A 10768-nucleotide genomic window follows, 5' to 3' on the forward strand; every position below is an offset into this window, starting at 1 on the left:
GTCTGGGCAGCCCTCGTGGAGTGTGCATGGTCAGGGAGGAGCTGGCCCAAGGCACTGCCCTTATAGCCGATCAGGTTTCCTTTCCACCGTGCAAGAAGCATTCAGATGGTTGGGTGCTTGCAAAAAAAATCCCACTCTTTCACATCCAGCATGGCTCCTCTTTTGTGCACCCCTGTCAACTCTTCTTTCCTCCTTTCTCCCTCCTACATGATTCCGCCAAAGCCTATTCAGCTGCTATATATTCCTCATGGCAGTGGTGAGCTTGTCGGTGTGCTTATTGGCCCATTCACATTTTGAGGTGGGACATACAGGGGGTTTCTGTAGGAACCATTAATCACCTCCTCCTCCCTCTCTCTCCTGTCCCCCGATGGGGTTCTCCCTCCTCCACTTCACTCCAAGTGGAAGGAGTTGCACTGTACTTCTTTGGAATGTGAAATTGAGGAAACTATGCTGCTCAGATAAAAGATGGCCCCGGTCACACGGAGCATTAGGCACGCTAGAGAGACGGAAGATAGGTGGATTTTCTGGGCGCAATCTCACCGCCACATCTAGGAAGCGTAGAGCTCCCGTGGCGCACCCGAGGCTTCCCGCTGAAGATGCAGGGTAAAAAACTAGTACCTCGGAGGTACTAGTTTCCGGAAACCGTGGGGCAAGGGTTTGCATCTGATCGCGTTTCCGGTGGTAGTTCCTGCGCCTGCCCATGTCCCCTCGCAAAAAGGGTTTTTTCCCCCAAGTCTCCATGGATGCGCACAAGCACCCAATGGAGCATGCGCACATTTCAGTTAAAAAAACCCCACAACCCCGTTTGCCGCGTCGCTCTGCTTCTTTGCCGCGTCATGTGATCGGCACCTCCCCCTAACCACGGGAGCGCGACAGGACCTCAACCCGACGCCTGATTGCGCAGTCGCACGTTAGTTTGCTCCGGGGCAAACAGACACACCTCCCCCCGCATTTTCCTGCCCATGTGGCCGAGGCTGATGTTTCTTTTTCCCCATAGTAGATAATGACATTTTTTAAAATATCCACCAACAATATAGGAAAATGACTCTAGAGGAATTCCTGTTTGCTCTTAATTAGATTATGATCATTAGTGACAGTCAGGACCACACCCTCTAAATTATCCCATTGAAAAGGAATTGGTTTATGTTTTAACTTTTCAGTTAAAATTCATATGGGCCATGGCTGGGAGGGCGGGGTATAAATGTAATAAATAAATAAATAAATAAAATAGTCTTTTTCTTGCGTAGAATTTTCAAAGGAAGTTCCTACATGATAATTATATCTATGTCATCCATTCTGAATTTTGTTTTATAACACGGCTGGAAAAGTTGGTCTCTTGTTTGTTTCCTAACAAATTGTACCAGTACATCCCTTGGAACCTTTTTCATAGTAGGGTATCTGGAATTTATTCTGTATATTTTATCTGTTTATTGCTCCATCTCTTCTCTTGTCTCCAGAAAATCTAAGACTTTTATAACGGTTTCTCTGATATTTTCATCAATATGTTCAAAAACTGACGTCAGCCTTAAACAAAATGCCTTCTCTCTCAGCTCCAGGAGGGCAAGATTATCTCGGTGTTTTTCTAGTTCCTCATCATGCACCTCTGACTTACATTCTAATGATTCTACTTTATCAGAAATCTGTTTTACTTGTCCAGAAATTTGGTTTAATGAACTGTCTAGGTTTTTTTTAACCTCTTAGGTTATTTCCTCATGCATTTTCATGAATTCCTTATCCATCTTTGACAGTCTGTCTTCTATACACTTTTCAATTAAATCCAAATTATTCGTCATAGGCTCAAACAGTTTATGAAGTTCATCTGTAACTGGTTTTCCCAGAGACAAGTCTATTGAGCTTGAGCTTGTCCTGGGAGTCACCATTGTAAATTAAAATGGCAAAAAGCCACTTTTCAAAGACAAACAATCCTGGCAGAGAGGCTAAATAAAGAACACAGTTCCTCTATTCCCCGTGTTTACAGCCAGACAGGTTGTAAATCACCATGACAATGAGACATCAGCAATTACTAGTTTGTAAATATCCACCAATTAGAAATGACATTGAAAAGAGCATTGTAGCTATGACACGTAATTTTGGTCCAGTCTCCTCAAACTATTCATTTACTTGACAGAAATGTCAAAGGTAAAAAGTTTGTTTAACTGTACCCCTAGTCCATTTTAAAATCATCCCTGGTAATATATTCTTGATAAACTTTTTACCATAGAGACTCAAAATATTAAGTCTTTGCTGATCAGATTAAATTATATAGTTACATAAAATACTGTTTTGTCTCACCCTCAGCAAGAAGAGGCAGGCTGTTTCAGTCACAAATGAAAACCAATCCTTGCCAGCAGGCCCGTAGCTAACAACCTTTTGCTCAGGGGGCCCATGTTTTTCTCAGGGGGCCCACCACCAATGTTGCCTCTAAGCTGTGGAGTTTTGTGAGCAAAACTTCTACTTTGTGAGCTACTGCCATTAAAGTTGTGAGAGAGCAATAAATTAGAGAGAGAGCTGCCACATAAATTAGTTTGCCAAGTATTGGGAAGGGGGCCCATTAAAATCACCAGGGGGCCAGCCCCCATGGGCCCCTGGTTAGGTACGGTACTGCTTGCCAGCAATGATGAATAACTCCTTTAAAGTGTAAGAGATGATGCTTGGGGAGACTTAATTTCCCTTAGGAGTCCATCATGGCAACAAGCTTCTTGTTCCTCCTGTGGCTGGTGCGCTTGAGCCAGGGTTTACACAAAGACCTCCAGCTCTGCAATAAAACCATCAGGGGAGCTGCCACTCTGAAAACAAATGGATGCACTCCTCACTTTCCCTTTCAATCCAGAGAGACTACAATGGCTGGAGAGTGTCTCCAGACCTGCTTTGATGACCATGGTATTCCTCTGCATAGGAGAGACATTCAGTCTTCCATGGTTCCTCAGCAGAAGTCTCAAGCCAGAGGATTGTTTTATTTTGAAACTAGAAATAAGGCCCGTTGCAGAAATAAATACAGGATCTAGAAAGAGGCTCTGGGAGAGTGCTCTGGCTTTGGGCAAACAGTGTCAGTTTCCTGTGGCGACCTCAGCAGGGTTTAATGACAGAGTCCACTGTTTTCTCCAGAGGGACTGATCTCTGCTACCTGAAGAGCATTTGTAGGTTTGAGTTATTTGTAGCCCTCACCTGGAGAGTGGTAACCATTGTTACCCATTCTCCTCTCCCCTATGAGGTATGTTATGCAACTGAAAATTCCAACTGCCTTGCGGGGGGGGGAGTTTGAGGTGTGGAATGGACTGAAGTCCAATCAGCTTCCATATGCAAAAGACCAGGTTGTCGCAGCAGTTGTGGTGTGGGCGGGACCCGGGCTTTGCCTTCTGATTGGTGGTGATATATGCTGAGGAGCAGTGCCATCAGCCATACACTAAGGGAGTGCATTTTAGAATTAGAACTTTGGCACCCACTATTCAATTATATATAAGGAGAGATACCTCTCTGCTATCTCCTTTGTTTCTTTTAGCTGCCCTATGGCTCTGCTCCAGTGATGAACAACAAAAATGAAGCTGCTTTCCTCTACAAGATATTTCCTAGTTGGACCAATCAGTACATGGGGATTATGAAATTACTGCTTTATTTCAGATGGATATGGGTTGGGGTGATCTACGTGGATAATGAACATGGGCAGCAATTTGTACAGGAGGTACTTTCTAGCTTTTCCGAGCACGGCATCTGCTTTGATTTCGTAGTAACTTTCCCATCAATGACTTTTTTTAGTTCTTTGTCTCAAATGAAAGCTGGAAATGAAGACACATCGAGACTTGTCATGGAAAGCACAGCCAAAGCAGTGGTGGTACATGGTGAAATTGAAACGGTGATAAATTTGCGGTTCTTGCTGAGGGCTGCAGAATTTAAAGAGATACCCATGAGGACAAAAGCCAAAGTCTGGATCCTGACAGCCCAGATGGATTTCACATCAATTGAACTTCAAAGACGTTGGGACCTAGACTTCATCCATGGTGCTTTATCTTTTGCAGTTCACTCAAGAGAGGTGTTAGGATTTGATCAGTTTCTTCAGGCAAGGGATCCTGCCTCTGAAAAAGGAGATGACTTTATGGGTGATTTCTGGAAACATGCATTTGGCTGTTCACTCCCCAGTACCACAGAAGCCACGAATGATGAAGAAATCTGCACTGGGAAGGAGAAGCTGGAGAGTCTTCCTGGGTCTGTCTTTGAAATGAGCATGACAGGCCACAGCTATAGCATCTACACTGCTGTCTATGTGGTGGCACATGCATTACATGCCATGTATTCGTCCATGCTCAAACACAGAGCAGTAGCAGATGGGAGAAATAAGCTGCTGAGAAAACAGCCATGGCAGGTAATGCTGAGAAAGCACATAATTGCTGGAGAGCTTTCCAGAATTGGACATCTGGCAGTCAGAACTGGTGAACAAGAGACCCCAAACTGCAAAATGCATCCTTGGCTCAAAAGCAGATGTTCTAGCCCTTAACAATCTATTACACAACTGTTCAGTGCTGACATTTAAGGAGAGGGGTCATGGTTCATTGGCAGATCATCTCCTCAACATGCAGAAAGTCCCAGGTTCAATCCTCAGCTTCTGCAGTTAAAGAATCTTGCAGTAGATTATATGAAAGACCTTAGCCTGAGTCTCTGGGGAGGTGCTGGAAGACTGTATAAGGCCGCTTCATCTGTATTTACATGTACAATAAAATGACAGCGGGTGTGATTGTTTTCATTGAGCCTCATGGCCATAGACCAGTCCTATCATTCTTACGTATGTATTTGGAGGGAAATTAATTGCTTTTTCTTGCCTTTCCCCCCAATTTGTTAGTTATTATATACTTGATTTGGCTACGAATGGATAGTGGTGAGGTAGTAACAAAGGCCAGTACAATTTCTTTTCTTTTTTAAAATTTTTTTATTTATAGTATATTCTACCATACACTTAACATTCCGTTTTACATTTCCTATTCTTGTGAGTCATTTTTATACAGATTGTCTAACCATATATAAAACATTTCCCATCGTTTATCAAATACTTCTTTACTTTGACCTTGTAATATTAAACTGAATCTATCCATTTCAGCTACTGATAGCATCTTATCTATTATTTCTTTTTTTGAAGGTACTTCCTCTTCCTTCCATGTTTTGGCTACTAATATTCTGGCTGCCGTAACAAAATAAGTTATATATTTATCTGTCTTACTATATGATTTGGGAAGAATATTCAGTAAAGCAACTTTTCTATCTGTTTTCCTATAATTTCATTTATCATCTTGTAAGTTTTTCCCAGTATCTTTGTATTTTCTCGCACCTCCACCACATATGCATATATGTACCAACATTTTTCTTACATTTCCAACAATTCCTGTTAGTGTTTCCATAACATTTTGCTAGTTTCTCAGGTGTACAATTTCTTTAGTGGTATATTTTTTTTTAAAAAATAAAAGATTGTCTAAACAAGTCCTATATATTTTAATTCATTCATTTAGATATTTATACTTTTATTTCCCCCCAGTTAGGCTGAGCCGAGAGGGAGCAACTGACTCATGGTCACCCAGCAAGCTTCCGTGGCAAGGCTGCTCTATGCAGTCAATATCGATAACATTTTGTTTACTTGTCTATCGGTATTTACTCAAAGAAAAGCAGCCCTGTTAAATCAGAGTCCCACTTTCCCACCCTAACACAATATGGGGTGGATTTGTCTTAGAATCATAGAGTTGGAAGGGGCAATACAGACCATCTAGTCCAACCCCCTGCCCAATGCAGAACCAGCCTAAAGCATCTCTGACAAATATTCGTCCAGCCTTTTCTTGAAAGCCGTCAGTGAAGGGGAGCTCACCACCTCCCTAGGCAGCCAATTCCACCTTTGAACCACTCTGACCATGAAAACGTTTTTCCTAATATCCAGCTGATATCTTTCTGCATGTAATTTAAACCCGTTGCTTCAGTTCCTATCCTCTGCTGCCAACTGGAACAGGTCCTTGCCCTCCTCCAAATGACAGCCTTTCAAATATTCAAAGAGAGCAATCAGGTCCCCCCTCAATCTCCTCTTCTCCAAACTATGCTTTCACTTCAAGTGGAGTGTTCTAGTACATATAAGTTCTTTTTGTCTGTGACTCTTTTTATTTCCCTTCAATTGCTCACAATATATGGGTGCATAGTTGACAACATGGGTTACCAGTTCTTTGTCCAGTATGTGGTGCTCTGCTTGATACCTTTTCCATTCCTTCACAAATCGTTGGAGAAGTTATTGTATATATCACCTGCCAATGGTAGGCATGAAGACATAATTCTGCCTTATACTGAAACATAACGATTGCTCCATCAATATCTGTATTACCTACTCAGACCAGCAGAGGCTCTCCAAGGTCTCATGCAGAGGTTTTTCTCATTTCCTCCAACCTGATATTTTGATCTGGAAATGCTGAGGATTGAACCTGAGACCCTCTGCATGCCAGGTGGATGCTCTACCAGTGAGAAATCTCCTTTCCTTCAACATCCTATCCTTTCCCAATGATCACTCAACTCTCCTCACCAGCATTCTCCCTGTTCCTTTGAAATCTGTACTTTTCAGAAACCTTGTATTACTGCATTTAGCCAGTTCCTATATAAGTTCCAGTACAGGTGTTAATGGATTCTCAATATACTCTGAAAAATGTTAAAATGCTTTCTTCTTCTTCTTCTTCGTCGTCGTCGTCGTCGTCTTCTTCTTCTTCTTCTTCTTCTTCTTCTTCTTCTTCTTCTTCTTCTTCTTCTTCTTCTTCTTCTTCTTCTTCTTCTTCTTCTCTAGTTCCATGGATTTTTGAAAAGAGTCTCATTCAACAATAGTGCTGGGGACCTAATTTCTTTTGATGAAAATGTGGAGATAGCAGCTGGATTTGATATCATCAACTGGATCACGTTTCCTAATGAGTCCTTTCTTAGAGCCAGAGTTGGAAGGATTGACCCCAAAGCTCCCGAAGACAAAGTGTTCTCCATTCATGAAGAACAAATCATTTGGTCGCACATGTTTAACCAGGTGTGCTCTTGTCTGTATGCTTCTCAGGGCATATTATGTTATGGAATATCATTTTAGGTTCCTGGTGTTCCATTAGTGTTTTCGAGTTCAAACTCTGGAGCAGTTCTGCCTCTGTGTTCTGCCAATCAGATAAGTACTATTCTGACCACATTTTTCAATTTGAAATCATAACATTGCACAATTGTGAACATATATTGCTGAACTATTTACTTAATTTACAGAAACGGTCATTTTCCGAGTAGCAAGTCACACTTCAAACAGCGGAACTTTATTTCAACTAAAGTCAGTAGGATTTGTAAGCCTCATGGTGCCCTAATCTGTGTGGCCCAGGCTAGCCCAATGTCATCAGCTCTTGGAAGCTAAGCAGAGTCAGCTCTGGTTAATCCTCGTTTGAGAGACCACCAAAGAAGTCCAGGGTTGCTACTCAGAGACAGGCAATGGCAAATCACCCTTGAACATGTAGTGTCTTGAAAACCTTACAGGATCTCCATGAGTAATTTGTGATTTGATGGCACTTCCCCCCTTGAGGTGGCCATAGCATTTCCTCGAGATCTGTATAATATATGGAACTCTGCCTTTTAGTGGAAGACATAGAAATATCCCATTGCATATTAAGTGGTCTCCAAAAGAGATGTTCTTATGCCATACCCGTGGCAAGCTGCTCCTTACATGGATGATTGACTAGTGAAATGAAAACTCCTGAAACGTATTTCCTGAATGTTATTTTTAATAAACCCCAAAACATTTCATTTATGGAAAGGTGCAGCCCCTTTCTCTGTGCAATGACAGATGCCATTCAGGATACAGGAAGAAAAAGAAGGAGGGGAAGCCATTTTGCTGCTATGATTGCCGTCCATGTCCAGAAGGGAAGATTTCAAGCCTGGAGGGTAAGGTTTGTATTCACCAAGCTTATCCAATATTCTTTTTTCTTCTAACACCAGATCTGAAACCGGCAATTTTAATGCTGGATTTTTCTGATAGTTAAAGCTTTGAATATATTATCACCTTTTAATTTTAGGTTTTTTATATAATACAAGATGTGATGACTTAAAAGAGACAAGCAGGAACACACAGTAAGCAAAGAGCGAATGTGAAATACCTGTGTAAGTACCTTTGTCATCTTTTCCACACAGGTATTTCCCATTTGCTCTATGACTTAGAAGAGTGCAGCTGCAGGATAAATTTTGTTTATATTAAAGAAATGAGTAGATTAGCTATGAAATCTCATTTCCTTTCTGTTTCCAGTGGGTGGGGATTGCCGCAGATACAATGTAGCAGGCTGTTAAAAACTTTGAGGTACGTGTGTTTTTGTGTGCTGTATGTGTGATCAAACAGATGATTGGATTGAAACCAATAAAATTATGTGTTTCTGAAATTGAAAGACGTGTTCAGTGATGAGGTTTAGTTTACCAAGTACAAAAGTCTTACATGAACTGCACTGTTCCTGTATCATTCATTAGCATCGTTCAAAACCCCCAAAACATAACTGCATGAGACTTATGCAATGCTGAGATTCCCATGTAGCAGCCCTACGTACCCCCTAGTAATGCAGATTAATGCAGGACACTGCATGAAGGTCTTAAATGTGACTATATCCACATTTATTTTTCAGATACCAGTGACTGTTTTCGATGCCCAGAAGATCAATATCCAAATACTAATCAGGACTTATGCCTGAAAAAACATATAAGTTTCCTGTCTTATGAAGAACCTTTGGGGATCAGTTTGGCCAGTTCTGCGTTTTCCTTCTCTTTTATGGCAGCTTCGGTGCTCATTATCTTCATGAAGAACCAGGACACTCCCATAGTCAAAGCCAACAACCGGAATCTCTCGTACATTCTCCTCGTCTCCCTCCTGCTCTCCTTCCTTTGCACGTTTCTTTTTATTGGGCGACCTAAGAAGCCGCCGTGTCTCCTTAGACAAATTACTTTTGGCATTATCTTCTCAGTGGCCATTTCTTGTGTGTTGGCCAAGACTGTCATTGTGGTTTTAGCTTTCATAGCCACCAAACCAGGGTCCAAGATGAGAAACTGGGTGGGGAAACCACTGGCTTACTCCATTGTTCTTTGTTGTTCTTTTATTCAAACCACTATTTGTACAGGTTGGTTAATAACTTCTCCTCCATTCCCAGATTTTGATATGCACTCATTGACTGAAGAAATTATTCTGAAGTGTAATGAAGGGTCAGTTACCATGTTTTACTGTGTCTTGGGCTACCTAGGCTTCCTGGCCACTGTGAGCTTCTCTGTAGCTTTCTTAGGTAGGAAGTTACCTGATAGTTTTAATGAAGCCAAGTTCATCACCTTCAGCATGCTGGTCTTTTGCAGTGTGTGGCTGACCTTTGTTCCAACCTATCTGAGCACCAAAGGAAAATACATGGTGGCCGTGGAGGTCTTCTCTATCTTAGCCTCCAGTGTTGGGTTGCTGGGTTGCATATTTTTCCCTAAATTGTATATTATTGTTATGAGGCCTGAATTGAACACCAAGGGTCAGATTACAAGAAAACTAAATGAAAGAATTTAAAAGTCCACAACAGCAATACATTTAAATTTAGGATCACCGAATGCAAATGAATTATGTATGAGATGACTACCTGAACCCTTTGCTTTCTTTAGGTTGTTATAATGTGGAAATCCATCTAAACTGAGACGAGTGTTTTCTGCTGTGGTATTTCTGTCCTCAATCGAGTATCAGCAACAAAACTCAATGGAGAAAGGGCAGCAGAAAGGCAGGGTTCCGCCATCCTAGATTGAGCGCAAGCTGCAGTCCTCTTCTTCCCAGCCACTATTTGACACTAGTGAGCCCAAAGGGGGAAAAGTTAGGCAGTCTTTCATCTTGGCTCAGTTAGGACCTGCCAATATTATGATTCAGCTGATATGTTTCTTAACCTGTGAGGTTGGCCTTCTGGTAGAATTTCTGAGGGATTCCCCCCCTTCTAAGTGGAGGCAGGCCCATAGCCTGCATTGGGCCCTTGGGGCCCGCCCCTCCCCCCCGCAGGTTTTGCAGGCCCCTCCCCCATCCTCTCCTCCCCCCGGCCCCCTCCCCAAAGGTCCAGGAATTTGCCACCCAGAAGACAGGACAGGCAGAGCTTGGCACGATCCCCACCTTCCTCCCTTGCAAGATCGAAAATCCTATTCCCCCCCCGTGCACGACTTGCTTCTAAGGAGACCTCCCCCTGAGGGGGGGGGTCGGGCTGCACCGCTTCTCCTGGATGCTGCTCCTTCTCTGAAGTCCCCCCAGTCCAGAAGCAAAACCCCCTCCCCGGACACGCAGGCACGCATACACATGAGGAGCAAAAGAGCCCCCTCCTCTCTTCTGGACCCACCCACTCCCTGCTCGGCCTCTCTAGCAAAAGGCTCTGCCAGTTTAACCCCTTCGACGCTGCAGATGAATGCAAATGGCGTGTCCTCCAGTCCCCTCCAGGAGGAGCTTCCGCTGGGCTGCCCTCCATGATGCCTTCTGCGCCTCCTCAATGGGGCTTCTCGCGAGTCGCTCTGCACGGGGTGGGATGCCCGGAGGGGTCCTGCGCTGTTCCGCCGTCTTGGCAAGAGCAGGCTGAAGCCGGGTCTCCCCCCCCCATTCATCCACCTCCTCTAAGGGCCATCAAAACAAGGGGGCTTCTCGCGAGTCGCTCTGCACGGGGTGGGATGCCCGGAGGGGTCCTGCGCTGTTCCGCCGTCTTGGCAAGAGCAGGCTGAAGCCGGGTCTCCCCCCCCCATTCATCCACCTCCTCTAAGGGCCATCAAA

General features: G+C 43.4%; 1 protein-coding gene across 1 annotated transcript in view; it reads left to right on the plus strand.

The window, feature by feature from the left end:
- Positions 1-9544, plus strand: part of LOC107107547 (vomeronasal type-2 receptor 26-like) — a 16879-nt gene extending 7335 nt beyond the window's left edge. Inside the window, exons 3-6 of the mRNA XM_015407856.1 lie at positions 3500-4357; positions 6794-7021; positions 7782-7908; positions 8634-9544. Coding sequence (XP_015263342.1) covers positions 3500-4357; positions 6794-7021; positions 7782-7908; positions 8634-9544 — 2124 coding nt within the window. The remainder of the gene's footprint in view (positions 1-3499; positions 4358-6793; positions 7022-7781; positions 7909-8633) is intronic.
- Positions 9545-10768: the final 1224 nt, after the last annotated feature.

The sequence above is a fragment of the Gekko japonicus genome, unplaced genomic scaffold (assembly GCF_001447785.1).
Source record: "Gekko japonicus isolate JY-2015 unplaced genomic scaffold, Gekko_japonicus_V1.1 scaffold3516, whole genome shotgun sequence".
In the NCBI taxonomy this organism is placed as follows: domain Eukaryota; kingdom Metazoa; phylum Chordata; class Lepidosauria; order Squamata; family Gekkonidae; genus Gekko; species Gekko japonicus.